The 16,455-nt window shown below is 36.2% G+C and overlaps 1 protein-coding gene and 1 long non-coding RNA gene across 8 annotated transcripts in view; one reads left to right on the top strand and one right to left on the bottom strand.

Annotated features, from left to right (window-relative positions):
• Positions 1-16,455, top strand: part of ZNF638 (zinc finger protein 638) — a 108,996-nt gene that overhangs the window by 40,905 nt on the left and 51,636 nt on the right. For 6 of the 7 annotated variants that reach the window (XR_004326408.1, XM_032497786.1, XM_032497784.1 and 3 more), the window contains exon 2: positions 14,259-15,771. Coding sequence is in view for 6 of the 7 variants with exons in the window: in XM_032497786.1 (XP_032353677.1) it covers positions 14,461-15,771 (1,311 nt within the window). In the remaining variant the exon portion in view is untranslated. Of the gene's footprint in view, positions 1-3,074; positions 3,209-14,258; positions 15,772-16,455 lie in introns of those variants that run through there. The other variant, XM_032497788.1, reaches the window with a different exon arrangement.
• On the bottom strand, positions 2,810-3,711 carry LOC116669031. The gene is made up of 2 exons (XR_004326409.1): positions 3,437-3,711; positions 2,810-3,171 (listed from the first exon to the last, which is right to left on the bottom strand). It is a non-coding gene; the product is annotated as an uncharacterized LOC116669031 (long non-coding RNA).

Below are 16,455 nucleotides of genomic sequence, written 5' to 3' on the forward strand. Positions count from 1 at the left end.
TTTGGAAAACAAAGTTGGATTGCTACTTCATATCACAAAAAGAATACATCTTAGATTAACTAAGCATCTAACTGCAAAAAATAAATTTATAAAATTGTAAGCAAAACTTTAGAAATTTTAGGAGAATTTTTGTATAATTTCTGGGTGTATATGCTTCTGGGCGGTCAGATGAGTCTTCTTAGACAAAAAAAAATTCAGAAGTTATAAAGGAATAGATTGACAAATTTGATTATGTTTAAATTTTATAATAGCAAAAGACACTCAAAATATTAATGGGGAGAAACCAACTGCAACAGATTTGATGAAGGGTTATACTCTTTATATTCAAGCACTATCTCCTGATAAAAAAGGGACAGTTAGCTCAATATGAGCAAAAACTATACTCAATATCTTGTAGTAACCTATAATGAAAAAGAATATGAAAACAAGTACATATATGTATATGTATGACTGAAACATTATGCTGTACACCAGAAATTGACACATTTGTAAACTGATTATACTTCAATAAAAAAGAAAAAAAAAAAAGAAATACGAGCAAGTAATATTAAAGGGTATTTTTTATTTTTTAAAGAGGAAATGCATATGGCCGCTAGGTATGAAAGGATGCTCAACAATTTCATGCACACACACATACATACATACATACTCTCTCTCTTTTTTTAACCCATCAGTGTCGTTCATTCTTTCATCAAATATGCACTGATTTTCTACTGTGTGCCAAGTATCATTCTAGGTATTGGAGATAAATCAGTAAAGAAAACAGACAAATATTCCTAACATCATAGAGCTTGTGTTCTAGTGGAAAGAGATAGTTAAGAAATAATAAGAGATAACATGGTATGTTAGAAGGTGCTAGGTGCTGTAGAAATAAAACCATATAATGGGACATAAAGGAAATGAAAACAATTGAAGAGGTTAGTTTGCCCAACTCTCAGGGAGATGAATTTGAAAACCTAGATCGAGTGGATGCTTTTTTAGGAGAATGTAAATTACAGAAATGATTGTGGAGAGAGAGAAATCTAATGAAATTATATATTATAAAGTATCTAGAGAAAGTTATTCAAGAGAAGCCCCTAGAAAAACTACCAGAAGAGATACTTCAAAGGTGAATCCTACCAATCTTAAAGAGCAGACAGGTCCAACGATTTTTCGGTTATTTCAGAGTTTAGAAAAGAAGTGAGGTTGTGGAGAAATGTCCATTCTCTTACCTGTTTAGTGACAGTGGGAATTTGTATAAGCTTTTTTGAAAGTATTCTGACAATATCTAGTAAAATTAAATTATCTATCTTCCTTTCTTCCTTCCTTCCTTCCTTCCTTCCTTCCTTTCCTTCCTTCCTTCCTTCCTTCCTTCCTTTCTTTCTTTCTTTTCTTTCTTTCTTTCTTTCTTTCTTTCTTTCTTTCTTTCTTTCTTTCTTTCTTTCTTTCTTTCTTTCTTTCTTTCTTTCTTTCTTTCTCCTATAATCTAGTTGTCTCACTTGGGATTCTTGTCCTTGGAAATAAAACTATCATTTGGTAAGGCTGTTTGTATTTGTGTATGTTTGTAGGAATAGAAAGAAATATATGGAAGGAAATAAATATTAAAGTTAACATTTGTTATTTGGAGTTTTGGGAGAGCTTGTTGGTTTTTTCTTTTTTGTTTTTGGCTTGTTGCCTCTAGCAGGACTTTTTTTTTATTGAAGTATAGTCAATTTACAATGTTGTGTTAATTTCTGGTGTACAGCATAGTGATACAGTTTATCTGTCTATCTATCTATCTATCTACCTATCCCTTTTCATATTCTTTTTCATTATAGGCCATTACAAGGTATTGAATATAGTTCCCTGTGCTAAACAGTAGGACCTTGTTGTTTTATCTGTTTTATTTATATTAGTTAGTATCTGCAAATCCAAAACTCTGTTTATCTCTCCTCACCCCTTTCCTCTCTGGTAACCGTAAGTGTGTTTTCTATGTCTGTGAGTCTGTCTGTTTTGTCAATAAGTTCATTTATGTCTTTTTTTTTTTTTAAGATTTCACATATAAGTGGTATCATATGGTATTTTTCTTTCTCTTTCTGGCTTATTTTACTTAAAATGACGATTTCTAGGTCCATCCATGTTGCTGCAAATGGCATGATTTTATTCTTTTTTATGGCTGAGGAGTATTCTATTGTATATATAAAATGTCAGTGGACATGTAGGTTGTTTTCATGTCTTGCCTATTGTAAATAGTGCTGCTGTGAACATTGGGGTGCATGTATCTTTTAGAATTAGGGTTTTAGCAGGACTTTTAGTTTGAAATGAAACTCTGATAAGGTATATTTTATAAAAGACTTTTCTTTCAGCCTTTTCTATGCTTATTTTAATGAGAATAAAAGAAATACATCTGCTTGGGTACTAGGTAACGCAGATGCTTTAGACTCAGGGTAGATGGTGTGAATTGTGTGGTAGGGCAGGACGTGTGAGTTTTACCAGATTTTGCCCAATGATTGAATTTTTATGTTGGTGTAGTGGAGTAACGTTGAGAGGTTACTCAAGTTCTCTCAACCTGAAGTTTTTAATAATTAAAATAAAGGTTAAAAATATCTATCACTTTAGGTAGGTATCTTTATTGTGAAACGACTCGAGAAAGGATTTTCAAAGTATTAAGCTTTTAGCTCAGTAGGCTTTAGCTGAATTCAAATTTCCTGACATTTTCAGTGTCTATGCTATACCTCGCATCATTGCTATAGGGATTCAAATCCACATCTATTCCTGTGTCTATATCTATCTATAGAGAGGATAAAGGCAGGCAAAATCTTAACCACACAAAGCATTACGATATCCAATGTCAGATGAATACTGTGTGTTTTAATGTATTATTGAAGGCAATAATGATCAGGGAAGACTTCATGGAGGAGGTGAGACAATGCAGGTCTTACCTACCCTCAGGGGCAGGACAACGCGGGAGTGGCTCACGGCAGGCAGAGCCACTGTTGCCCCAGTTTCGCGAGAACGCCGCACGCGAGAGCGCCTCCTTCCGGAACCAAGTCCCTCTGGCCCCTTTCCCGTGCCTCGGGGCGAGCGCGGTGCCGGCGATACGCAGGCGCCGGGAGCCGATGAGGGCTAGCGAAGGCTCGACAGGCGCGCATGCGTGCAGCTCTCTGGAGGCGGTAGCTTCTTCGGAGTCGAGACTGGAGGCTGAGTGCTAAACTGTGTGGGGCGCAAATGGGATCCGGCTGTTAGTCGGGTAGGCATAGGTCGGACGGCTGCCTTGTGGGGAGCAGGGGGCTGGAAGGCGGGAGCCCATAGCGCGGGGCTCCTGAGCCTCTCCTGTGAGATCCGGGCCGACTATTGTATCTGTGTCGCAGCGGCTGCGCACAAAATGGCGGCGGGCAGACGGCGGGGGCGGGAGGAGTTTGGGGGACCCCCGGGATGGGAAGGGGAGCTCGGCCGCACCGCCACCGCGTCGGCTCACCGCGCTGCCCCGGAGGGCCGGGTCGGGCTCCGGTGCTAGGACTCTGCTTCAGGAAGAGCCGCCTGACGCCGTTGCGCTGGGCCGAGGAACGAAAACAGCCCTTTGGCAAGGCCGTGGCGGCCCCTTCCCCATCGGCGCAGGGCCTGCCGAGACCGCGCCAGGCCTGACAGCCGGAGGAAGCGGTGGTGCGGGAGCGTCGCCGAGGGAGGAACCGTTCCCGTCGGGCCTGGAGGAGAGGCGGTGGAGCTCGAGCTGAGCCCTTTGGCAAGCGACATTGTGCAAGAAGCGTGGAGAGAAGAGCGTGTTTGTGTTTGGGGCCGGGGAAGGGGGGGTTGGGGTGAAGGGGGGACGTGGTGGTCTGCGGCATTTGCGGTTGGTGTTTCCTCCGTCTGCCTTGTGCGGGCATGAAAGCAAAGGAAATGTCACCTTCTCTGCGGGATACGGAGGGCTCATGAACTGCTCTGATACTTACTTCAGAATTTCTCAGAGGAATCGAGAATGCGGATCGTTAGTGATTTAGTTTTGTGTGATTCCTGGCTTGGGCCCCGTTCTGTTGAAGATGGGGGTAGAATTTATACCCTGTACGAGAATCCTTGAAGACATCTGAAACAAATCTTTTGTTGTTTGAGATAACTGTGAATGAGGGAGACTTTTAAAATCATTAATTGAACTAGGCAGTGACGGCTGCCTCAGGCTATGTTTTTTCTTGGTCTTAGAATTTGCTCTTTGGCGAAATTTGGGGGGGGGGGAAATACTATTTTAATCCGGAGGAGTTCTGAAGAAAAACTTGTTACTAGGATCCCGCGATTTATGTTGATTCAGATTCTTTTTCTAACCAGCTTCGGAATTGTGCACACAAACATTTTTTTTTCTTTATTTGTTGTAGAGGGTTAACTTATTTTTAAAGGATGCTTGCTGGTTCAGATTCGCAATTGTCATGGATAAACTGAAAAAAATTAAAAGAAAAAGTGAGTGTAATGAAGTTTATAAAGGAAAAGTGACGCAAAATTTACATGATTTCAACATAGCTTTAAATATTGTTGATGGTTAGGTATTCTAGACTTAGTGGGCTTATGTTTCGGTTTTTTTTTTTTTTGACAGTATTTCATATACACTTTATTTTGTGTTCTCATATTCTGTGATACACACTTTTAAATAATTATGTGGAATCAACATGTTGTTAATACACTAAAATATGCTGGGCCATTCCCTTCCTGATTGTTTTTGTTGGCACCAAGTGAGGGTGAAGATAAAACAGTTGGAAGAAATCACAAATCCTCATTCGTTTTCATTAACTAGTATTCAGAATGTATTTAGTCGTGTCACATATATCTATTACCTTGAGTCTTGGTTATATTTTAGGTTTGTAATCTTTTGTATTTTGTTTTGGAGGGTGTATACAGCAGATACTCCAGTTTAAAAAAAATACAATCAGTGATCACTTTGTACTTCATAGCTGTCTTAAAAGTTCTCTTGGGTGCTCTTAAGAAGGTGCTCTCTGGAAATTTTTATGTAGTGAAAGAATGAGATAAATAGTGAAAAGAGAATAGACTTTGGAATCAGAAGATCAGACTTTGAATCCCTGTTTTCCTTTTACTATATGAGTGTAATTTGGAGTAAATTATTTTAGTCTTTCTGAATTTTTGTTTCCTTATCTGTAAAATAGTGATAATACTACTTGTTTGGGATTATTGTGAGGATTAAGTGAGACAGTGTATGAAAAGCCCCTATCCCTTGGTACATACTAGGTGCTTAATAAATGTTAGCTGTTGCTGTTGCAAATTTTTAAGTGCTTAGGCAGCATCTTTTGATAGAAAATTGTAACCTGTGGCTACTCCCTCTTAATTAGAAAGAAGAGGCTGAAAGGAGTTTTGATAAAATTGATAGAATTTTGGAGCTGAAAGATCATCTAATCTTTCATTAAAATATTTTGCTAATCTATAAACTTTACACCTCTCTTGACCTATCAAAATATATTGTAACCATTTACTTATGTGGTTATTAACGCTCATCTTTGTATCTATTCCAGTGCCTAGTATGTATTAGATGCTCACATGTTGAGTGAATGAGCTCAGCTGATTCAGCTTATCCTTAACTTATTCAGTCTCTGGATCAGAACACTTGGAGTCCAAATCGAGCTCTTTCTCCTATGGCTTAATGTATCCTTATCAAGTTTAGGAAATACCTGCCCAAATAATTAATAAAATGCTTTATATATTAAGAAACAGTGCTTCCAGTATAGGTACCCAATAACACATTTTGGGCTGTTTTGCAAGGAAACAAGCTACTGGGTGTTAAAATGTGGTTTAGAGATCCTCCAAACTGAGAGTAATTACATTTGTGGCTAAAGTTGCTAAGCCATCTTTGTATCCAATTTATTCTTACATTGCTTCAACTTTATTTACTGTAGTCTGAAATTTGTGGTTGAAATGAAAATAGAAGGCAGATAGGTATATGGAAAATAAGAGAATAATGGAAAGGAATAAATAATGGTAGGGAAAAGCTGAAGTATAGAAGTAAAACATAGCTCCAATAATAACCGTTGAGGATCAAGAATAATGAGCTTTCTATTGAAAAGAGAAATATTCAGGGAGTATAAAGAGTTTCAAGGTACACATATTTTGATATTTTCTTAGTGCTTACCTTGGAGTGCATATATTTTGGATTATTTTTCAACTCTCTTGAGCCCCTTAAAAATATATGTACTTATTGTTGCAGTCATTCTGCAGTTTTTATACTTTTTTCCCTGCCTTGTTTCCAGTCTTCATTTTTTTATTGAACTTTCAACTGATTTCCCTGTTGTCCCTGCTAATGAGTGAATGTTGCCAACTTTCTTTTCTTTTGAATTTCTTCACTTTAAAAAATTTTTTTTATTGAACACACAAAACAGAGTGTATTATATAATGATTCGCCCATGTGTCTGTCACCTGGTTTCAGCAGTTAGAAGCTAATGGTCAATCTTGTCTCTACCCTCCACCCTGTTATTTTTAAGCAAATCTCGTATTATTCGTTAATTTATAGTTTGGAATTTTTCTTTAAAATATTTAGGAAAAAGCATGCTTATCACACCTAAAATAGTTCCTTAATATTAAGATGTTCAGTCAATATGCAGATTTCCCCAGTTGTTTCTTATACACCACACACGTGTGTAAATACACGTATTAATTTAATTTGTTTCTACTACCGTATTGAAATTTTCAGAAATTACCCGTCTTAATAAAAGGAGCAAACAACTACCTGCTTCTTAAATAAAACATTTTGTTCACTATTTAACATTTTTTAAGTATCTGTTGTATGTCAACCCGTCTTGACACCAACATTCTGTGTCGTTACACTGAGGCTTGGGTAATCAGCTTGCTCAGGGTCACATTTTTAGCAAGTAACAGGATCAGCATTAAAACACTGAGTCTAGGGTCTGAGTTCTTAAAAAACACTGTGCTACATTAGTGCTAAATTTTACTTATGGGAGTTACTCAATTTTGCATGAAGTCACTTGCTGGCGCACCCCTCCTAGCAGGGTGGGTATCTTCAGATCAGTGGAAATTTCCCCAAAGATCAGATTATTATGAATTGCGTAATGGGCTGACTAACAGTCAATAGTTAGGGAGTGAACATGATGCACAAAAAGAACAACCAAATCCAAAAATGTGCTTAGAGCTGATGCTCTTTACCATATTGCCGGCATTCTGCCTGTTGCCATACTTGCTTATAGTCCTTTTCTGACTTAGCATATAATTCTAAGATGTTAGATAGTCCAGTGTTGGTTCACTAGTTTTGAATTAATTTAACTGTTTGCTGATGGGTGAATTCCTTATTTCCCTTCCCTTTGTCCTTTGCCAGCTCACATGCACACACATGCACCCACTCACCCCTATTTTTTTCCTGAACTGTCTTGAGAATAAGGTGCATGTATTGTGCTCCTATATGGGTTATTCGTGTATTAATTAGTTTAATAGTTTATGTCCTAAGAATAAGCTGTTTTCTTTTGTAGTTATAGTACAGTTATCAATCAGTTTTTTTTTTTAAACCACATTCTGATTTTATTAGTTGGCTCAATAATGTTTCTTACAGCAGGTTTTTGCCTCCTCCAGTACAGTCAGTCTAGGGTTAGGTAATTGCATTTCGTTGTCATGTTTCTTAGTATTCCTTTCTCTGGAATATTTCTCTAGTCACTTTATCTTTTGTGAAGTTGACATTTTTGAAAAATACTATCTGCTTTTTTTTTTTAATAGGACGTTTCTTATTTTGGATTTTTTTTTTTTTTGATGTTTTCTCTTGAATAGATTCAAATTATGTGTCCCTGGCCAGAAAAATCAAACTGCTATTTTCCCCAGTGGTGTCAGATTGGAGATGCACGAAGTCCATCTGCTTCTCATGGATAATATGATGTTTGATCATATGTCTAGTTAAAACATTTGATTTTTCTTTTTCCCCTTGAACTAATTGATCTGTGGAAAGATATTTCAAGACTATACAAATGTTCTATTCCTTATCAAACTATCACTCAAGGTTTAACATATAGATGATTCTTGTCTGAGCCAGTCTTTACATTACTATATTGGTTACAAAAAGATTTTCCAACTTAGCAGTTTCTGTACATTTATAGTGATTGATTGGTATGGAGTTATGGACTCCTGGTCTTCTCAGTTATTTGTAACTTATTACTGTCCAGTTCTTTCTTGCTTTCTCCCATTTCTCATATATATATATATGTATATGTATGTATATATATATATATGCACACACACACATACATATATATGTCTTGTTTTCCACAGTAAGAGCTCTGGTTCCCAGCACTATCAAAACATTTGCTTATTTGCTCATTACCATTATCTACAGTAATTTAAGGATTGCTTCTCCCATACCACTGCAAAAAAAAAAAAAAAAGCAAAAAACAAAATAAACTACTAAAAAGAGAATTTGTTTGTAGTTCTCCCTTTTCTTCTAGCTCCACCAAAACTGAGAATGTGTAAATCAAATAGTGTGTTCATAAATTACTTGCATTAGTGTTTTTCCCCTCATTGAGTTACGGTACTTATTTGAAAAATGAATTAGTTTGCTTTCAGGTTTAGCTTTTTTTGCCTCCCTCCCATCCTTGTTTTAATTTTTTTTTAAATGTAGATTGTTAACATGCTTCTAAAAATCAGAACTATGTAGTAAGATATACTCCATGAAATATCATTCCCATTTATTTCCTTTCAGTTGTCTCTGTTACCCCTTATAAATAACCAACTTCATTGTTTTCTGTCACCCTACGTCTATTTCTATTTGTAACCATAAGCAGATATGTTTTCTTATTTCCTTTTTTTTATATAAAGTAACATTATATATAATTTTTTGTACTTTGTAAAGACTTTAAAGCATTTGCCATTTTAAGGCATTTGGCCAGGTAGTTTAGGTATTCTTAATTGAAGATTTTGGAAACCCGTTTTAGGCAGATGGGAACAATTTTTGGCTCATGCACTTCATGAAAGAAGTGAACAATCAAATGGCAAGGAGGGCAAGGGTGTAGTTTGACCTCAAGAACAATTGGAACTGATTAGTGAATGTCTTCAACACTGTATTTACCCGTTGGTCCTGCTTTCCTGTTTATTGGCTTTATTTTGTTTCAGTGTTTGTGCTTTCTTCCTAAGGCAGTAAGTATGCTATCAACAGCATTTGAGTTTTATCAGCATTAACCACTTTTCTTATTTCTAGTTAAAAAAAATCCCAGAAGAGATTTCTTTACTCCAACTTGGATCTGGTGGTTTCTCTTGGACTAATGTGTTGTATTTGTTGAGGTAATAAGCAAAGTAATAAGCAGGCCCACCAATGAACATCTCAGGGGGAGCATCATTTATTATGAATACTATGTTATCTTTAGAGACCCATTTATGCATGCACATAATCCTAAAAAAAGAAAATCATCAGATTATACTCACATATCCTGTTTATCAACAAGTTGTTTTCCTGGAAATAATAACTATTAAATCATTGCTATATAAGATTGTTAATGGTTTTCATGGTGATCTGTTCCTGGTATTGTGCATTATTAGTAAGTTGATCTTCCATTTTCTTTCAAGTTTGAAATCATGGTTATCAGTCTTTCCAGGTAGCAGTGAAGTTGTGATGTCCTTCATGATAAAACTATTTCTAATTTTCTGCTTATTTTTTTCTTTCTGTTTCTTGGACAATTTCATTGAGGTGCCACATTTTGGCATTTTTAACATATCTATATACTAGAGAAGATTAGAAGATTGAGTAACAGTTAACACTGAAAAAAGCACAGAATGACTTGTATCCACCCTGTATTAACTGGCTGGTGTAGTATCTGCATTCTTAAGGTGTGAAAGATTTTATATATTCTGAGACAAGCAATTGGTCCAAGAAAGGGTATCAAATGAGTTATGTGGGTGTATACCTAGAAAAGTAATGTTAATGGTAATTTTCCCTTTGCGATAAGATTATAGAAAACTTTTTATTCTTTTCTGTGTGTCATGAGGATGATTTTTCTTTCTTTTAGGGGAGGATGGTAATGAACATGTTTTGCTTTTTTAAAAAATTGGAAAAAACAAAGCTATAAAATAAATTTTATATGTTTAGAATACAGCATGGAAAGAACACTGAGAGGAATTAGGGGTTCTATTTGTGACCTTGCCACTTAGTTCTAAGGCTTTACTTAATCTGCAAACTTAGATTCACTTGCCCACAGGGTTGTTGTAAGGCTTAAATGAGATAATAAAAATCAAAGTGCTTTTAAACCATGAAGTGCTGTCAAGCTCAAGTATGGGATTTAATGTAAATCTTTTTATTAATCTAATGGAGATATTATGATCTGGCTAATTCTTGATGATGCTTTTATATTTTTAGATTTCAGATTTCTTTATCAATATTTGTAAAGAAAATTAAGGATTCCCTTCCTTCTGAAAGACTGCATCAAAAAAGCAGGCAGTTTTTGATTGTCCATGGTGGTGGGTATCTCAGAAATATCTCATGAGGTATAATGGTGATATCTTTTTAATTCATCAAGCTATTTCTTCATGTCTACCTCAAGAACTCATTTTCGTCTAGATGCTTCTAAAAGAATTTTTATGGTTGACATTGACTAATTCTTGTTTAAGAGTGGCATATGTTAGTTCTTAGTAGAATGTAGAAGAGTTTTGAACTGCTACTTGTCAAAATAATTTTTAGGAGTTCAAAATGTTTTGTGACCATAAAATATCATATTTTTGAAGATTTTTAAATATAGGAAAATGCTGATTAAAAATAACAAGTAGTATAGTTCAGTAGTATAGTAAAGTTTGCTATACCCTCCTCCCCTTCCCATCCATGTATGTATGCACGTACAGAAAACTAGAATTATATCAAGCTAGTAGTTCACTGGTAAGGATTTCATTTACTACGTTTTATTTTAACAAGCATGTTATTTTTATCATCAGGAATAAAAATTTATTTTAAAGGGTTAGTATTATTTAATTGCAGTTACTTTCAAAGAAGTTAATAATTAAGAACTCAGATCTCAGATTTTCCAAGTTAGTTTAATGAAGTTGACTCTCCATAAATTCTGATAAGTTAAGGAACCTCTTTATGGCCAGAACTGGAGTTAAATGAAAAAGGCTTTATAATTGTTGTCTGCTCAGTTGTTTTCCGTGTGTTAATGCCAAATTTACCCTTGTCTTACTAGTTCTTGTTTCTTATCACACTGTTTTTAGGTTATATCAGTTTCATTCTTGAAAAACTGAGGGTTTGTTTTCTTTGGTGTGGCGTAACTTAATTCTTAATCAGAGGTTTCGTATCAAGAGCCCTTTGCTTGTTTTGCTTGATTTTACTTTCTTCATCTCACGAGTAGTTTTTTTCTACCAAAAGGTAAAATGAAACAGAAAGTGAAATATGAAACTGTTTAATAAATGCTGTCATTTGAGTCAGGTGGGAAGGAAAGATGTAGGTAAAAATGAACTAAAATGAGATTTTAGACTTAAATCTGCATTTGTTACATATACATTCCTGTTAATCATAACAAATTAGCTGCTCTTGGCTTTTGTTAGACCTTGGTGTGATAATGTTAGATTGAGAAGTATGAAATTATGTCGGTTTTATACTCTCCCACACCCGTTTTTTGCTTTCTGTTAAAAATATACCTAATATTTAGCACTTTGACTTTTTATTTTGGTAATTTTCAAACATGTAAAAAAAGTAGAGAGGAACGGTAATAAATTCTTATGGACCCGTCACTCAACTTCCACAACAAATATTTTTGTCAGTTGTGCTTCATCAAACTTCCCTCACCCACCAGCTGCTCCCTTCCCTCCTGCTGACGTGCATCCTTTGTTTACTACATTAATTTTAATGAAAATCCCAAATTCCATCATTTCCCTTTTTAGATTCTGGAGTCAATAATATTTGATTGTTTAAATGCCAGTGCTTCAGTGAATCTATGTGGATAACTAGATTTTCAGTTTATAATAGCCAAGGAAAAAGTGTTTTTAGTGTTTAGACTGGAACATACTATTGTGTGGTTGAGGAGCTTGCCTTTTTTTAAATCTTTTTGCATTTTGAGGGTTTTTTTGTTTTTAAGATTTTAGCATTATTGGGAATTAATTTCTTCAAAACAGTGTTTTATAAAGCACAGCTGACTTTTTGGATTGCTTTCACCTTTGGGCCTCCAGAGCATGTATTATATTGTAGTTCTTCAAAGGTAGGTTTTGTTTTCTGGAGAGCTAACTGTATTCTTAAGAATCTGTTAAGATAGAAAGAGGTTGTGTGTGAATGGGGATAGAAATTATTTTTATAATTTCTGCTTTTGCTCATCTCTTAGGCTTTTTTTTTTTTTTTTTTTTTGACCTGTCTAAATTTTAACTACCCTCTGCTTTGCAGAGACAGATTTCAAAGATAGTGATGCTTAGGACTGTGATTTGTCTACCTGAAAGGCCCCTGCTCAGTGGAGTGAGGGTAGGGAGTGTGGAACTAACATTTATTGGGCAGCTCCTTTGTTAGACACTATACATACTCATATTTCATCTGACTTTAGTCCTTAACAGTAATCCAGAGAGGAAGATACTTCCTCATTTTACAGATGAGGAAACTGATGATCTGGAGGTTAACTACTTGTCCAAGATCTCAGTAGTAAATGGTGAATCTGGTAGAATTCAAACCCTTCTATTCTGACATACAGAGATACTAGCTTAGAAATGAATTTGAAACATTGCATATATTACTGCATTTATTAGATTAATAGTTTGATGTGTGCCATAGGAGATGGTCAAAGAGATTCTTGTGTTTGAAGAGTGAGTTTGATTCAGAGAGCTAAGAGTATTCTGGGTGGTGGGGTATGAATAAAGTATGGAAGCAAGAATATGTTGAAAGTGGTCAGGAGATTGCAAATAAACCAATTTGGGTGTAAATTTTTGTTAAATATTGGCTAGTAAAGTGTGAAAGATAGATTGGGATTAGGTTATATACTAAGTGCCAGGTTGACAAGTTTGGACACTATCTTACAGGCAAGCAGTAAAGTGGTAAAGATTTTTATGTAGAGGAGTGATATTGAAAGAAGTGTTTTAAGGATACTAATTAATAATGACGGAATGAATAGGGATGGAGGCCAGCTGTGGTATAGAGTGATAAGAGCTTGTAGTGGTGATGGTGGTGAAAGGAAAGGTACATATTAGAGATATTGACAGGAATACATAGAATTTTATGATTAGTTAGAAATGGAAAATAAAATGTTTTTGGACCTCATTGACTAAAGTTGTAGAAAACAGGGTTGAAAATGGGTAGTTTTTGGAGAAAGTTCCAAAGTCAGTAAAAACAGTCGCTGAAAGTTGTCATAAGGGAGATAGGTTCTTGGCAAATTTTTTTCTGACTTCTTAGATGATTTTTATTAAATAGTCATGGAGTTACTGAAGATACAAATGTCTTAACTGAAGCTGTATTTTATCTTCGTCCAGAACTTTATAGCTTTGTCATAAACATGCAGTTAATAGGTTTAGTTAGTTATAAACTTTTAAATCATTCCAGCAAGCTGTTTTCATCTTATTACAGTTTATTTCAGAAACCTTAACCTAGGCTATTCTGCATTTTCTAAAATTCGATAAATACAAGTTTAATAAGACCTTGTTACCTGAAATCTCTCTTCTCCCAGGTCCCTCAAAACTCTAGAAGATACTCATCCTATAAAACTCAAGAATTCATGACCTCTTCCAGAAATAAATCCTTTTCTGATACTTTTTAGCATTGTTGTAATACTGACAGACCCTACTACAGTTGATTTGTTTTTCTTATTAGATTGCTTGTACTTTGGCTATAGGAATTATGTTTTATTTGGCTTTAAAACTCCAGAGACTAGTATAATGACTGTCATATTAGACAAAAAATGTTTAATAAATTGAATGAATGATTCTGAACTCATCCCTTTCCACTAAAATCAAAAAGAAGGGGGAAAAAGATCTATGGTGATAAAGAAGCAACTACTGAGAACTTAACTGACTACAGCAACTGAATGTATATCCTCACCCCTTCCCCCAGTGGCATGCAGGATTTGGACACTTCTGAGAAGTTTTAAAAGGCGTTGTAATTACCTCTCAGCACCTAGGACAGCACCCAGTGCAACACAGTGTACATGAACTCTGGCTTGAGGTTTGGGGTTTGTATTCTGGATTCGGGAAAGAAAAGAAGAGAAAGTTTTTGGGGAAGTTTAAAATCCTCATAAGCACTTACTCTAAAAGTATATGAAATGCGGAATGGTTTCATGGCTTTGTTTCAAAATGTTTTACACTGGCTGTAGAACCCACTTCATGAAGTAGTTTGAGTTAAAATGATCTAATATTTGTGTTTTAACTTTCAGCTTTGTGTTATTCTTGGAAAATTTCGCACCACTTGTGAATTCCTTGAACCTGGGCATTGCAAACCCACTTCTGTTGGGCCCATCTCCTTTGCACTTTGCTCAGATTAAGACTCAGTTGGCTCTTCAGCAGCTGAATGCCGTTGCCTCACATAATTCAACACCACCTTATACTTTATTAAATCAGGCTTTCTTGAAAATAGCCATGTCGAGACCCAGGTTTAATCCTCGAGGAAGCTTTCCACTTCAGAGGCCACGAGCACCTAACCCTTCTGGGATGAGGCCTCCAGGACCATTTATGAGGCCTGGATCTATGGGTCTCCCAAGATTTTACCCAGCAGGGAGAGCCCGTGGAATTCCACACAGATTTGCTGGTCATGAATCTTACCAGAATATGGGACCACAGAGAATGAATGTTCAGGTAACACACCACCGAACTGATCCAAGATTGACCAAAGAAAAGTTGGATTTTCATGAAGCACAGCAAAAGAAGGGAAAGCCTCATGGTAGCCGATGGGATGATGAGCCTCATATACCTGCAGCAGTGGGAGTGAAACAGAGCTCTGTAACGCAGGTCACAGAGCAGAGTCCTAAAGTACAGAGCCGCTATACGAAGGAGAGTGCCTCAAGTATCTTAGCAAGTTTTGGATTATCTAATGAAGACTTAGAAGAACTCAGTCGCTATCCTGATGAACAGCTAACTCCTGAAAACATGCCGTTAATTTTGAGGGATATAAGAATGCGAAAAATGGGGCGCCGATTACCTAATTTACCTTCTCAGAGCAGAAATAAAGAAACACTTGGTAGTGAGGCAGTTTCGAGTAATGTGATTGATTATGGGCATGCAAGCAAATATGGCTACACCGAAGATCCACTTGAAGTACGTATTTATGATCCTGAAATTCCAACTGATGAGATCAAGAATGAATTTCGGTCACAGTCGAGCATTTCTGCATCTGTTCCCGCTCCAAATGTGATATGTAATTCTATGTTTCCTGTTGAAGATGTGTTTCGACAGATGGACTTCCCCAATGAGTCCTCCAATAATCAGTCGTTTTTCCCAGTTGAGAGTGGAACCAAGATGTCAGGCTTACACATTTCAGGACAGTCAGTTCTTGAACCTGTAAAATCTGTCAGCCAATCCATTAGCCAGACAGTTAACCAGACGATGAGTCAGTCTCTGATTCCTCCATCTGTGAACCAGCAGCCTTTTTCATCAGAATTGATTTCAGCTGTAAGCCAGCAAGAGCGGATCCCACATGAACCTGTCATTAATTCATCTAATGTACATAGACCGGGAGGAAGTAAAAAGAATTACCAGCCAGAGGCTGATATTCCCATTCAGTCTCCCTTTGGGATTGTGAAAGCATCATGGCTACCAAAGTTTTCACATGCTGATGCCCAGAAGATGAAGAGACTTCCAACTCCTTCTATGATGAATGATTATTATGCAGCATCTCCAAGAATATTTCCACATTTGTGTTCTCTGTGTAACGTAGAATGTAGTCATTTGAAGGTGAGTGTTTTTAAAAGATCACTGTATCATGATACTCAGCGCCCAAGTTTCCTCTAAATTCTCATATGTTTGCTGGTATTAACTAGTCATTGAGGAAATGGCAGAAATTAGTTTTGATTGCAACATCAACACTTAGATGTAATCTCAGTAGCCCTGGCCTAAGTACTGAATTGAGTGTTAGGCTTTCTGTATTCCTGTGACTGGGCACACCACACGGATTTGTCCATTTGTTTTGAGCTTTTGATAAATTATCCCAGAAAATACAACAAAAAATTTATATGACATAAACTGTGTACTTACAAGACAATGTTGTGAAGTTACTTTTATCTAAATAAGAGAATCTGTTAGTATAAAAAGTTGAAATGAAACATTTGTACTGCACACTTTTAAGAGACAGTATATCGTAGCCTTGCATGTGTCTACCAGTCTTGGGCTAAAGACAGTTACTGTCAATTCAGATGTTTTCTGACTCTTATCTGGAATAGGATTTTTAGTGTTTCATGAGAAAGAGCTTTCTAAAATAATGTAATCCATAGCAAAATTGAGTTAAGATGAATTATTTTGGGACCGGCTGTGGGCTCAGAGTATAGAGTGTAGAATGATAGAACTTTAGAGAAACAAGTCTTTTAAAAACAACGAAGCTTTAGGTATCTTCATGGTTATTATAGTTAGAAGGAAGTATTT

This window comes from Camelus ferus, chromosome 15, assembly GCF_009834535.1.
Source record: "Camelus ferus isolate YT-003-E chromosome 15, BCGSAC_Cfer_1.0, whole genome shotgun sequence".
NCBI classification, from domain to species: Eukaryota; Metazoa; Chordata; class Mammalia; order Artiodactyla; family Camelidae; genus Camelus; species Camelus ferus.